This window comes from Lagopus muta, chromosome 31, assembly GCF_023343835.1.
Source record: "Lagopus muta isolate bLagMut1 chromosome 31, bLagMut1 primary, whole genome shotgun sequence".
NCBI classification, from domain to species: Eukaryota; Metazoa; Chordata; class Aves; order Galliformes; family Phasianidae; genus Lagopus; species Lagopus muta.
Genome location: NC_064463.1, coordinates 199,120 through 213,168, shown reverse-complemented (window position 1 = coordinate 213,168; position 14,049 = coordinate 199,120). Strand labels below are relative to the sequence as shown.

Genomic DNA, 14,049 nt, shown 5'->3' with positions numbered 1-14,049 from the left:
ATCATCCACCATTGCACTGAGGTCCCACTGACCCAAACCCCATCATAGTCCACTGAGTGGAATTTTGCCAGCCCAAATCTCATCATTCTCCATCGGATGGGGTCCCATTGCCCTAAATCTTATCATCCTCCATCCCAATGGAATCCCACCATCCCAAGCCCATCATCCTCCTTCCCAATGGAACCCCATCATCCCCCAACCCAACGGGGTCCCACCATCCTCGACTCCATCATCCCCTACCCAGTAGAATCCCTCCATCCCAATGGAGTCCCATCACCCCAATCCCCATCGCCCTCCTCCAACACCCCAATTAGTCCAACCAGTGGAGTCCAACCCCCCAAGAAAAGACCAATCCTCATTGGGTTTGGTTGGGAAAGCCATAAAACTGTGGGCCAGCAATGGGGACACAGCAGAGCTCTGTGGGAGGGGGCTGTGAGCCCCTCAGAGCCCCGTGGTGAGGGGCAACCAACCAACCCCATCATGGTGCTTGGCGCTGGTGCGTGCGGCGGTGCTTCATGAGTGATGAACTGGAGACAAAACGCTTGGTGCAGCTGCCACACGGGTACGGCTTCTCGCCGGTGTGGATGCGCTGGTGGATGATGAGCGTGGAGCTGGCGCGGAAGCTCTTCCCGCAGTATTGGCAGCTGTATGGCTTCTTCCCAGTGTGGATGCGGCGGTGCCGGCACAGCGTGGCGGCTTCACGGAATGCCTTCCCGCAGTTGCTGCAGGTGTGCGGCCGTGGCACCGTGTGGCTTTTCTGGTGAAGCAGCAGTGCCGAATGCAGCCGGAATGCAGCTCCGCACTGCAGGCAGTGATGGGGCATCACATCCTTGTGCTGCCGTGCAGGTGTTGCACTGAGGGCTGAGCTCTGCCTGTATGCAGCACGCGGCTCTGGTGCGTGGTTGCGGTGCACATGGAGCTGTACCATGTAGTCTGTAGGAGGCAATGCAACATAGGCTGTGTTTGCAGCACTGCTGGCATTGCTGCCTGGCAGCGTGTGGCTCTTGCTGAGCAATTTGTTGGCCATGAATGGGAATGAAGGATGGAAACTGTGGAGAGGGGATGAGGAGGATGACAAGAGGATGGGAACCATAGAAAGGGGATGGGAGCCATGGACAGGGGAAGAGAAGGAGAGGTGAAGGGATGGGAACTGTGGGAAGAGGGAAAGGAATCATGGAAAGGGGATGGGAACTGTGGGAGGGGGATGGGGATGGAGTTCTGGTGGGATGTGGACACATCCCCATATGGGTACTCATTGGTTCCCACACCCACTTTCCCCCATTACATCCATCCCCCATTTACCTGAGCAGGAGGACCCAGAGGACGTCCCGGTGTTGGGGCAGCCCCTTCACCTCCTCCTCCAGACCCAAACCCACAGCAGTGGTTGCTTGGGCTCCTCATCCCCCAAGCTGAGCATGTTGGGGACCCATGGCTCCCCACTGCACTCCTGTGGCCCTATATAGGTGGGTGGCGGTGGGTCAGATCTGTGTTTGGGGTGGGATGAACAGCTCTGATCCCACATCCCACCCCAGTGCTGCCAATGGAACCCATCCGTTTTGTCCCAGTCCCCCATATGGGGTTTGGGGTGATGGGATTCCATTGGTGTGGTGGGATTGGGGTGGTGGGATTTCATTGAGTGAGGTATAATGGGGCTTGGAGAAGTGGAGCTCTATTGGCTGAGGGGGTTTGGTTGGTGAGATTCCATTGGGTGATGGGATTGGGTGGCGGGATCCCATTGGGTGATAGGTTTGGGTTGTAGGATCCCATTGGCTGATGGGTTTGGGTGGTAGGACCCCTTTGGATCCCACTGGGTTGAGGATTCCTCATTGTTTCCCATTGGGATTTGGGGGTGTCCCATGGGGTAGTGTGGCCGAGCGGTCTAAGGCGCTGGATTAAGGCTCCAGTCTCTGCGGGGGCGTGGGTTCGAATCCCACCACTGCCAGAAAGCATCTTTTGGGGGTCCACGCCCCAGTGCCCCCCAGCCCCCCTCACATTTGCTCCCATCTTTTTGCACCCCAAGACATGAGGGGATCCCTATGGGGAAATGGGGGCCCCAAATGGGACTGTGGGTTTGGAGGGGGGGGAGGGGGGGAGAGGGTCAGTGGCCCCACCTGTGGGGGGAAGCTGTGGGTGGCTGCGGTGCCCCGGGGGAGGGTGGAGAGCGGTGGGGGTGGAAATGACCGTCACTTCCTGCAGTGCATCTGGGACCTGTGGGAAATGCAGGGTGGTGAAGGGGGGTGGAGGGAGATTGGAGGGAAATTGAGGAAATTTGGGGAAAACGGGAGCAAAATAGGGGGAAAATTGGAGTGAAATTGGGGACAATTTCAGGGAAATTGGGGGAAAACATGGGGAAAATGGAGGGAAATGGGGAAATCAGAGGAAAAATGGGCAAAAATTGGGGCAAACGGGGAAATTTCAAGGAAATGCAGGAGAAAATTGGGGGGGAATGGGGAAATTGGGACAAAATGGGGGGATGGGGAAAATTTGGGGGAAACGGGGGAAACTGCATAATGTTGGAGAAATTGGGGAAAAATGGGGGCGGGTGAGGGAAATTTGGGAAAAACTGGGAGGAAATTGAGGAAAATGGAAAAATTAAACATTAGAAATTAAAAAATATGGAATATGAAATCAAAATAAGTACAGTTAAAATTAATAGGGAATCAAAATTAAGGGGCAATAAAAGAAAATAAATAATTAAAAATGAAACAAATTTAAAAATAAAATCAAAATTGAAAAAATGAGAATTGATTAAAGGAATAGAACTCAAATATAAAAAAGGAAATGAACATTAAAAATATGGAAATGAAATTTTTTGAAAAAATCAATAACTAGAGAAATAAAATAAAAAGATTGAAAAAATGGAAAATTAAAAAAAATGAAGAAAATTGAAATTGAAAAAAATTGAAATAAAAAATGAAATAAAAATTAAAAAGAAATCGAAATTGGGGGCAATAAAACGGCAATGAATGAAAAATAGAATCCAAATTTAAAAATTGGAATTAATTCAACGAAATGCAATCAAAATTAGGGGAAAAAATTGGAATTGAGAAAAAGTGAAATCAAAATCAGAGAAATTAAATCAAAATTAAGGGAAAAAATACAAAGAAATTGAATCAAAATTGGGAAAAAATCGAAATCGTGGAAAAAATCGAAATTTCCAAAAGAAATCGAATTTGGGGGGAAAAAATCGAAATTTTCAAAAACCGAAGTTTTTTCTTAAAATGGAAATTTTAAAATGAGTCAAAATTTGAAGAAATGGGCTCAAAATTGAGGCAAAAGAAAGCAAATGGGGACAAAATGAAACAAAGGGAACAAAACGGAACTTCGGGAAGAATGAATGAAAATTTCGATCTAATGAAACAAAACCCGAAATTAAAGCCAAAACGGGGATTTTCAAAAGGAAATAAATGGAGGAAAAGGAATATGGAGACGAAGGGAAAGGGCGCAAACTGGGGGGGGAGCGCAGGGAGCCGCGCAGCGATCCGTGGACGTTTCAGTGCGGTCAGCCGCGCAAAGTACCGCGCAGTGCTCCGCGCACCGCAGCCATCCGCGCAGATTTCAGTGCAGCGATCCGCGCAAATTTCCGCGCGGTTTCCTTGCCGTGCCCGCGCAGCGCTGTTACTTCCGCGGGTCCTGCCGCCATTTCTGCTCCGCTCCGCGCGGTGTGAATTTGAGGGGGGCGGGGAGGGTCCGTACGGAGCGCCGGGGGGTCGGAACCGAAGCGAGCGCGAGTGCGGAGCGACCAAAGTGCGGGGGGAGGGGGGGGGGGGGAACAACGGGGGATAACGGGGGAATAAGGGAGAAATAAGGGGGAATAATGGGAACATTGGGGAAAATGGGGGAAAATAATGAGAAAATTTGGGGACAAATCAGGGAAAAATTGCAGAAAGATGGGGGAAAGATGGGAGAAAATGAGGGCAAAAGGAGGAGAAAAAAGCGGGGAAATAGTGAAAAATTTGGGAAATTTTGGGGGGAAAAGGAAAAAATGGGAAATTGGGGGAAAATTGGGGGAAAATTGGGGGAAAATGGAAGATTTGAGGGAAAATGAGAAAAAATGGGAAATTTGGGAACTTTGAGGGAAAAATTGGGAAATTTGGGTGAAAAATGGGGAAAAATGAAAAATGGGAGAAAATAGGGGGAAAGCAGGGGAAAAAGGGAAAATGGGGAAAAGCTGGGGAAAATGGAGAGAAAAATGGAGAGAAATGAGGAAAAGGGGGGAAATGAGGAAAGATGGGGGAAAATTGACAAGAAAGGGGGAAAATTTGGGAAAAAATAAAAGGCGAAAGTGCGAAAATAAAAAAAAAATAAAAGGAGAGAATGGGAAAATGGATTAAAGGAGATAATGGAGGGAAAAGGAATGATTTACGGAATCAAACTCTATAACCCAGAGTTAGGTTATAAAGCAGGTATGTTTTATTCAGCGTTTGGCGCCAAGCTGGGTGCCAGGGCGATCGCTCCTCCGAACTAGGACAAAAGCTTGGTACAGATAGAGGCCGAGTTAATGCATAATCAGTGTTTTTCCCGGAATTCGTATACATATTTATTACATTTCCAAGAACCCATCAGCATACGGTCCCTCCCTTTTGCACGTGTGCTGTGGGCAGTGGGGGTCTTCTGGTGGTCATGGGATGAAGGCTCATTATCTTCAACCGAAGTGATCCGATCCCACCTGTTCCTTGTGTGATGTTCTCTCCAAGTTTACAATAGAGTTTCAAGATGTTCTTTTCTTAACTGGCCTCACATCCTGCTTACCTGTATTTCTATGCAGTGGTTAACCCTTAACTTGTCCTCTCTTTACTCACCTTCCTATACAATGGTTAACCCTTATTTACTGCACATCCTGCTTGCTACATTCTTTGTCTTGGCTTCCTTTACAGCCGGCCCATGTTTGCCCTTCATCCCCTAACTCAGGAAAAAGGGGGGAAAAAAAAAAAAAAGAAGAGAGAAAAAATAAAAAAAAGGAAAAGAAGTGCAAAAGAAGCAGCAAAGGGTGCCCCGCCTGCAGCGAATTTCTCACTTTTCTGGGGGCAGAAAAGGTGGAATTTGGCTCCATCTGGCTCCTTTTGGCTCCTTTCTGTTCCTTTCAGACATCGCTGCTCCAGCGCCCACAGCACATTTTGGGGCCAAAGTGGGGAGTTTTGGGTACGGTGGTGGTGAGGGAAGGAAACCCCCCCAAAAATCCAAATCCAAGTTGGTGGATTTGGGGCATTTCCCCTTTTTTTTGGGGGGGGGGGGGGGGGGGGGGAGAGGGGGAGGGGGGGGCGGGGTTGTGAAGCTTTGGGTTGATTTGTTGGGCTTTTGAGGGTTTGGAGGTACATTGATGGGATTTGGGGATTTGATGGATTTTGGAGGTGTGTTGTTGGGTTTTGGGGGCAATCTGTTGGATTTTAGGGGTGATCTGGTGGGGTTTGGGGTATTTTGTTGAGTTTTTGGGGCCTTTGAGGGGGGTCTGTTGCTGCAGTATTTCATTTGGTTTTCAGCAGTTTGCAGGGATATGGGGTTGATTTGTGGGTTTGGGGTTGTGTGAATTGAACGTTGCTTCTGCATCAGAACAAAATAAGAATTTTGTTAATTTCATGGCTTCTGCTACCATTCGGGTCCTTTATTAGAGCTAATAGTTCTTTTCAGGAGCCCTTCTACTTAATTGGGCTGGAGAGGATGGTACTGACACCAGATAACAAATAAATTAACAAGTAATTAACAAATGTAAACCTTCTGATAAGATTGTGAACCTGGAGTACCCAGCCAGTGGGGAAACAGGGGAGGTAAGGGGGGAAAACAGGATATAAAGACTGTCATGTTGTGTCCATAGGGTCGCTCCTGCTTGTGGGATGCCTGCCATTGCAATCACAAATAAAATCTGCTTTTATCAGAGATACCGTTCCGACAAAAATTATTTGGGTATTTCCAACAGGGTTTTTCGGGGGTGGGGGGAACTTTGGGCCGTTCTTTGGGTCTTTGGGGTCTCCAACCCAACGCTGCCCTTATGGGGTCCCCAATCTCTGTCTCTGGGGCACTGACCCATTGCTGTGTCTATGGGGTCTCCAACCCATTGTCTTTGGGGTCCCCAGTCCATGGTTTTGGGATATCCGCCCCATTTCTATGTCTATGGGGTTTCCTCGACTGGGTGTAGGGAAGGGAAGGGAAGGGTTAGAGGGGAGGGGACGGTTCAACACCTTCCTGCCCGGTTCAGGTGTGTGGGGTGAAGGTTGGGGGTGGGGTGTGGGGGAGAGGGGAGGGAAAGAACCCTTTAACCCCTTCTTACCCACTGTGAGGGGGATTGGGGGTGTGGGGTTATGGGGCTGGGTTCACAGTTAGATTTAGGGTTGGAGTTATGGGACTGGCGTTAGGGGGTTATGGGGCCGGTGTCAGAGGTAGATATTGGATAGGAGATATGGGATTTATGGAGTTACGGGGTTGGAGTTATGGGATTGAGGTCAGGGTTGAGATTATGAGGTCTGGTCTGGTCAAGGTCAAGTTTAGGGTCAGGGTTGGAGCTAAGCTTACAGGATTGGAGTTACGGGGTTATGGGGATGAGGTAATGGGGTCCCTTGCCCCCACCTCCAGTCCTATAGCTGCTGCTACCCTGCACACAGCAGCCCCCTTCCCCCACAGGGCCCCCCCCCACTGCACCCAAAACCGGGGGAGGTCCGCGGAAATGGGGCGGGCCGTTCTATAGGGGAAATGGGATGGAGATGCTTCGCCCCGCCCACCGCCCGTAGCCCCGCCCACAGCTCAAGGTCACGCCCACATTTAGTTCCACTCCGTGTAGCCCCGTTCACTTCGCATAGACCCACCAGGCCTCGCCCTCATCCAGCTCCACCGGTAGCCCCGCCCCCGAAGACCCGCCCCCTGCGAAGGCCCCGCCCGCGAAGGCCTCTCCCCCTCCAGCCACCGCAGCTCAGTGCCGTGGCGCTCTGCATTCGTGGGGTGCCCCAAAATACACGCCAGAAGTCGCCCGAGAAAAAACAAAAAAATCAGTCTGCTCTCCCCCGGGAAATTATCGGACCCCCTCCCTAAAAATATATATACATTAAAAATGTTACATTTCTATCCATCGAGAAAACCCAGTCGGAACGGAGAACGCCCCCACTTCCACTCCACCCACATCCTCCCAGAATTCGGGGGGCGCGCATCAAATCCCTCCATCCAGAATTTCCGGTTCCAGCCCCCCGCACGGAGCAGCTCCAGATAACACAGAGGTACTGACCAGGGTGGGGGGGGTATGGGAGAGATTTGGGGACCACCCCACAACCATCACCCCATGTCCCCATTGGGATCTTTTGGTGCCCCCCCCTCCGCATCACGTGATCCCCGCCCCCCAACTCCCATGTATCCCCCTGGACTGCACTGTGTATTTCACGCCCCCCCCAAAACCCAACTGTGACTTCCATATGTGCGTCCGTCCGTCCATCCGCCCCCCCCCCCGTAGTTCAGTCTTTGATCTTCAGTAGCGGTGGGTCGTCAGGCAGAGTTGTCCTGTTGACAACGACGAAGCACGACGAGGACCATGGCGATGATGGCCCCTTTTCAATGGTTTCAAAGTGGTGAAGTCAGCTGTCTTCGGAGTGACAGCTCAAATCCAAAGTGGTCGAGTCAGCTCTCCTTTGAGTGGCAGCCTCTGGCTCTGGGGCCTCAGCAGGAAACTCCTTTGTTCTTATCTTCCTGGCCTTGCCAGCAGATAAGAGGGAGCAGGGAGACGCCAACTTGTATCTTGCCTTCGCAGGATACAATGGCATTGTCCCTCAGTCTTCCATAGCAAACAGGAGTTATTTGGTAACAGGCTAGATCTTCTGCCAGTAAACAATCCTGAGCACTATCTTCCAAAGGCAAACAGTTCCAAAGATGCAAAATTGTCCACACAGCGATGTTGATTGCCACACAACATCCATCACTTGCCTCCTCAACAAAATACCTAAGGAAGCAAACTTTGAGCCAAAAAAACAAAGAAGGATTCTCACAGTGCCAGCCCTGAGAGAAACTCTTCCTGCACCAGGGACACTTGCAGGGCCACCGTCTCATTGGAATGGGCAATGTTTAATGAGGATTGAGCTCTGGATGAAGCTCTTCCTGAAGTGCAGGCATTCCTATGGTCTCTGCTACAGGCCAATCAGTCTCACCTCTGTCCCTGGAAAGGTGATGGAACAGCTGTGCTGGATGCCATCTCCAGATAACTGGAAGAAAATGACGTTATCAGGAGTAGTCAGCATGGGTTCACCAGGGGGATGTCATGTTTGACCAACCTGGTAGCCTTCTACGATGTTTTCACTGGGTGGGTACATGGGGGGAAAGCAGTGGATGTAGTCTACCTTGATCTCAGCAAGGCATTTGATACTCTCTCCCACGACATCCTTGTAACAAAGCTGAGGAAGTGTGGGATAGATGAGTGGACAGTGAGGTGGGTTGAGAACTGGCTGAGTGGCAGAGCGCAGAGGGTCGTCGTTGGAGTCTGCCTGGAGGCCTGTAACCAGTGGTGTCCCCCAGGGGTCTGTGCTGGGTCCGGTCTTGTTCAACATCTTCATCAATGACCTTGATGAGGAGATAGTGGCCACCTCAACAAGTTTGCTGATGATACAAAGTTGGGAGGATTGGCTGACACGCCAGAAGGCCGTGCTGCCATTCAGCGAGACCTGGACAGGCTGGAGAGCTGGGCAGAAAAAAACCGCATGAGGTTCAACAAAAGCAAGTGTAGAGTCTTGCATCTAGGGAGAAATAATTGCATGCACCACTACAGGTTGGGGGATGAGCGGCTGGAGGGGAGCTCTGCGGAAAGGGACCTGGGCGTCCTGGTGGACGACAGGTTGGCAATGAGCCAGCAGTGTGCCCTTGTGGCCAAAAAGGCCAATGGCTTACTGGGGTGCATTAAAAAGAGCATGGCCAGCAGGTCGAGGGAGGTGATCCTCCCCCTCTGCTCTGCCCTGGTAAGACCTCATCTGGAGTACTGCGTCCAGTTCTGGGCTCCCCAGTACAAAAAAGACAGAGATCTCTTGGAAAGAGTCCAGCGGAGGGCCACAAAGACGGTGAAGGGCCTGGAGCATCTCCCCTGTGAAGAAAGGATGAGTGAGCTGGGTCTGCTTAGCCTTGAGAAAAGAAGACTGAGAAGGGATCTATTCCAGGTTTATAAATACCTGAGGTGTGGGGGAAGAGTGGCGAGGCCAGACTCTTTTCAGCAGTGTGTGGAGACAGGACAAGGGGAAACGGCCGGAAACTGCAGCATAGGAAGTTCTGCACAAATGTACACAAGACCTTCATTAGGTGAGGTGACGGAGCACGGGAACAGGCTGCCCAGGGAGGTGGTGGAGTCTCCTGCTCTGGAGATATTCAAGACCCGCCTGGACACCTACTTGTGCGACCTGGTTGTAGGGAACTGCTTTGGCAGGGGGTTGGACTCGATGATCCCTGGAGGTCCCTTCCAACCCCTACAATTCTGTGATTCTGTGATTCTGTGGATCCCAGGGTGCTTGATCAGGTAGGAGCTTTGATTGACAATCTTCCCACACATGGGACATTTGTAGCACTTCTTCCACGAGTGCCATCTCACGAAACTCTGCGCTCTGCACAAAGCCCTTCTCACACTCCAGGCATTTCTAAGGCTTCCTGCCACGTGAACTCACTGCTGCAGGCACGGATTGGACTCCACCCAAGTGCAGACACTCTGGTACCTCAGCAGGTTCGAGCTGTGCCCAAAGCTCTTCTTGCAGGCTGCACATCTGTAGGGTTCCTCACGTGGATCCACCGGTGTGTGATGAGCTGCCAGCTGTGGACAGACCTCTTCCTGCAGTCAAGGCACTCACTGGGACTCTCCTCTTGGGTTGGTTCTCTGGCCTCTACTGAGGGTTGAGCTCCAGATGAAGCTCTTCCCACACTGCCTGCAGACAGGATTTCTTCCTTCCTGGTGACATCAGCCCAGCTGAGGTTTCCTTTGGTCCTCACCTGCTGCCCCACAGCAGATGGGTTTCTACAGGGGAGGTAAGAGGTGACTCTCCTTGCACACAGCCCTGGTAGAAATGGGCCACCTGGCAGAGGTGTAACAATCCCACTCTGGATTCTCCTTTGCATGGCCACTCAACACAGCAACTGCAGTTCTAAGAGAGCAATATACATAATTCCCATGCAAAGAAGGAGAAAGAGGAGTTAGGGCGCAGAGCTCGTCCTCTGCTCAAGGGATTTGTAAGGTTCATCACCACACAAAGCCACAGGTGCTGATCAGGCTGGGGCTCTGGCTCAAGCTCTTCCCACATTTACATCTATGGAGGCTCTGTATCTTTTGCGGCTCTGCTGGTAGGTAACAAGGCTGGAACCACTTTTGAAGGTTCCCTGTATCTTGGGATGCTTCTACAGCCTCTGTGCTCTGTGGATGTGCTTGTGGATGTTGAGATTAGATCTGCGTTTGAAGCTCTTCTCACACTCAGAGCACCTGTAGGGTCTCTCCCCCATGTGGATGCGCTGCTGCTGTTTCAATTCAGAACTGCTTTTGAATCTCCTCCCACACTCAGGACACTGAAAGGGTCTCTCCTCTGTGTGGATGCGCTGGTGCTGCTTCAACTGACAACTGCTTTTGAAGCTCTTCCCACACTCAGAGAACTTGTAGGGTCTCTCTCCCGTGTGGATAACCTGGTGGCGAGTTAGGTGGAACCTCCTTTTGAAGCACTTCCCACAATCAGAGCACTTGTATGGGCAAAGTGGATGCACTGGTGATTAACGATGTTGCAATCTATTTTAATGTTTTCCCACACTCAGTGCATGAATTCTGCTTTTTCTGCTGGCTCACATCCTTGCTCCTGGGTTCTTCAGGCTCATTTTGACCTACGTTGAAGTCCAACGGGCTCCTCCCTGTCTTTAACATACGCTTTCCCAGTGGCTCCATGATGTGCTCACCCTGACCTTGCTCCAGGCCTCCTTGGACATCCCTTCTGATTTCTTCCACACAGACACCACCCCACCGCCTTTCGGCCACACCACTTTCCTCCAGGTCCTCCAGTATATCTGCAATCCCAGTTCCTGCTGGATGAAAGAGGAAATCCAGAAATAGCACACAGTGCCCAAAATAAAACACAGACAGACATGGCTCTTCCAGACCCAACCTCCTCCTTCCCTCCACCACCTCACCTGGGTTGAGGTCTCCTGGCACGGCCTCAGGGCTACGCACATCTGGGATCCAGGGCTCTTCTCCTCCTTCAAGCAGGGAGATCACCATGGGTTTGGGGGCAGGAAGTGGAGCTTCAAAGAGAAACAGGGGAGATGAGAACAATTCCCTCATTCTGGCACAGTGCCTGTTCAACAGCCCCTCCCCAGGGAGAAACCATACCTTGGCCCTGAATGACACTGGGCACACAGCTTCCTTTGGAGCAAAGAATGCTTTTACAACATGGAAAACTCCAAAGGGATATTTCCTTTAAAATGAAATTGAGAACAGTTTGTTTATTTTCTGCCAATATATCAATGACCAAGGCATCAAAATGTTTATGGCAACTGAATGCAAAATGCTACATTGTAAAGAAGCACCCAGGCAGTCATCTGTTAGCTGGAGCTGGTGACACCATGCAGCGCAACAACATAAGGGCTGGTTTTCTCCCTGCTGGTTGATGCCTGCTTGCCAGCACTGACTCTGGAGCATTTATGAGTCTGCTGTGCAGACAAAGCATACCTGAAATTCACACTTCTCAGTATTTCCTTTGTTGCTGTTGTAGTTATCAATATGTGACTGCATGGCAACTTTGCTAGGCCCGGCCTGCAGAGGCTCATTCTGCACAGCCAGAGGTGCCCTAATGAGGAGGAAAGGCAGCAAAGCCCTCACCCAGCGAGGCCACGCACTGGTACGTCTCCAGCATCACGTCCCGGTACAGCGCTCGCTGCGCAGGGTCCAGCAGCGCCCACTCCTCCCTGCTGAAATACACGGCCACCTCCGCAAAGCTCACGGGCTCCTGCAAGCAAAGAGGCTCCTTGCTGGGAACAGCCAAGGCCCAGGGAAGCAGCTCAAACAGGACACAAACTCCCGTCCCAGCCGCTTCTCTGGCCCCAGCACACACACGCTGCCTGAGGCCACCTCCCTCTCCCCTGCATTCACATCCCTCGCCCCTCGGCCTCTCCTGCCTGCTTCCCCCAGCCCCTACCTGAGATGGATGTGCTGTGGCCATCTGCTGCTCCCCTGCAGCTGAGATGATCACGGCTGGAAGGCAGAGTTGAACTGGAGCCTGCAGGGACAAGAGAAATGGCAGGGGAGCTGTGAGGGAACGCAGCAGTCCCTGTCCCAGCCCAGCCCTCCACAGCCCATCTGCAGGGCACTGCCTGGGGGATGGCACAGCAGGCCTTGCACAGGAACACAAGCAGCAACAGCACTGGTAACCTCAACCTCAACTCTGGCTAAAAGATGAACCATCTCAAAGCTGTCTCAAACTGTGGGGCTGAAAGAACTGTCAGCTGACACTCAGTTCAACTGCTGAGGGCACATGGACTGTGTGCCTAAGACAAAGCATGGCAAGGACTCTGTCATCTTACCCCAAAACAGGGAGCAGCCCAGGTGCCCTTTGAGCTCTCCTGCACAGCAGCGTGCTGCACAACGGGATCTCCCCTCAAGTAGGGATGTCTCTCGAGGTCACACCTGCACACCTGCACCTTGCCGCCAAGACTCCTTCCGGATAGAGAGATTCTGGAAGAGACTCATTGTTACTTTGGAGCTATCATTGCTCCTCTGAGGTTATGTCTTAGAGAGACTGTGCACATATGATTCCTTTGACGTACGGCCCTTGACCAAGCCTGGGACTAGGAGCGGATCCAGCCATGGCCAGGCTCCTTACCTTTGTGGCTTGCGGACTTCACATAGGAACGGGGACCGCTCTGAGCCTCGTGACTCAACAGGAAGGTCTGCCGTAGGTGTGGGTATATCCCTATCTTCTATGCAGTAAATAACCAAGTGTATCCAACCATCTCCCATCTTGCTGTGTCACTGTTAAATCACTACAACCTATTTGTACTATTTCAATAAATACAGTCCTGCTTCTCCCTTAGGAGTGTATATTGTGTTTGGATCCATCTGTGGCAAGTTGGTGAAGTCTGCAGAATGGCAACAAGGGACACAAAGTGATTCCAGGAGACACGGAGCACGTTCCAAATTCTCCTATGAATGTCCTTGTGGCAACTGTTATAGTTGAGAAGCGAGCAGAGGTCATTAGGGGCAGTAAAAGGGCGAAAAAGGGGAAAGGTGTTATCAGCATAATGTCAGGTTTGGAAGTAACACAAGAAGCAAAGGAGAACTGCACCGGTCCTCCCTGGATGAAAAACGACTGATATTCCACAATATTTCTGCTGCGCTACGAGGGTCCTGATTTATGAAAAACTTCACGAGCCAGCAGTGTGCTCTGGCAGATCGGAAAGCAAATGGGATCCTGAGCTCCATCAGAAGAGGGGCGGCCAGCAGGAACAGGGAGGTGATTGTCCCTTGTACTCCACCCTCATGAGGCTCCATCTGGAGTATTGTGCCCAGGTCTGGAGCCCCCAGCACAAGAAAGACAGAGAGCTGTCGGAGAGGGTCCAGAGGAGCCACAGAGATTATCAGGGGGCTGCAGCACCTTCCCCACGAAGACAGGCTGAGGGAGCTGGGCTTGTGTAGCCTGGAGAAGAGAAGGCTGTGGGGTGACCTCATTGCAGCCTTCAGTACCTAAAGGGAGCCTACAAACAGGAGGGGAGTCAATTCTTTGAAAGGGTAGACAACAGTAGGACAAGGGGAAATGGTTTTAAGTTGAGGGAGGGAAGATTTAGGTTGGATGTCAGGGGAAAGTTCTTTACTGTGAAAGTGGTGAGGTGCTGGAGAAGCTGCCCAGAGAGGCTGTGATGCCCCATCCATCCCGGAAGGTGTTCAAGGACAGGTTGGATGGGGCCCTGGGCAGCCTGGGCTGCTATGAAATGTGGAGGCTGGTGGCCCTGCATGTGGCAGGGGGTTGGAGATTCGTGATCCTTGAGGACCCTTCCAACCCGAGCCATTCTGTGATACTGAAGGTAATGGTTATTCACATAACAAAGACTTCCCTCTGTCACCTACAATCCTTTATG

General features: G+C 51.3%; 1 protein-coding gene and 1 non-coding gene across 2 annotated transcripts in view; one reads left to right on the top strand and one right to left on the bottom strand.

Moving 5' to 3' along the window:
- The window catches only part of LOC125686094 (zinc finger protein 501-like), a 474,399-nt gene extending 461,603 nt beyond the window's left edge, over positions 1-12,796 (bottom strand). The window contains exons 1-3 of the mRNA XM_048929734.1: positions 12,499-12,796; positions 12,114-12,194; positions 11,798-11,924 (exon numbers count right to left, since the gene is read on the bottom strand). Of these exons, the coding sequence (XP_048785691.1) occupies positions 11,798-11,924; positions 12,114-12,137 (151 nt within the window). The 5' untranslated portion in view covers positions 12,138-12,194; positions 12,499-12,796. The remainder of the gene's footprint in view (positions 1-11,797; positions 11,925-12,113; positions 12,195-12,498) is intronic.
- On the top strand, positions 1,861-1,942 carry TRNAL-AAG (transfer RNA leucine (anticodon AAG)). The gene has a single exon. It is a non-coding gene; the product is annotated as a tRNA-Leu (tRNA).
- Positions 12,797-14,049: the final 1,253 nt, after the last annotated feature.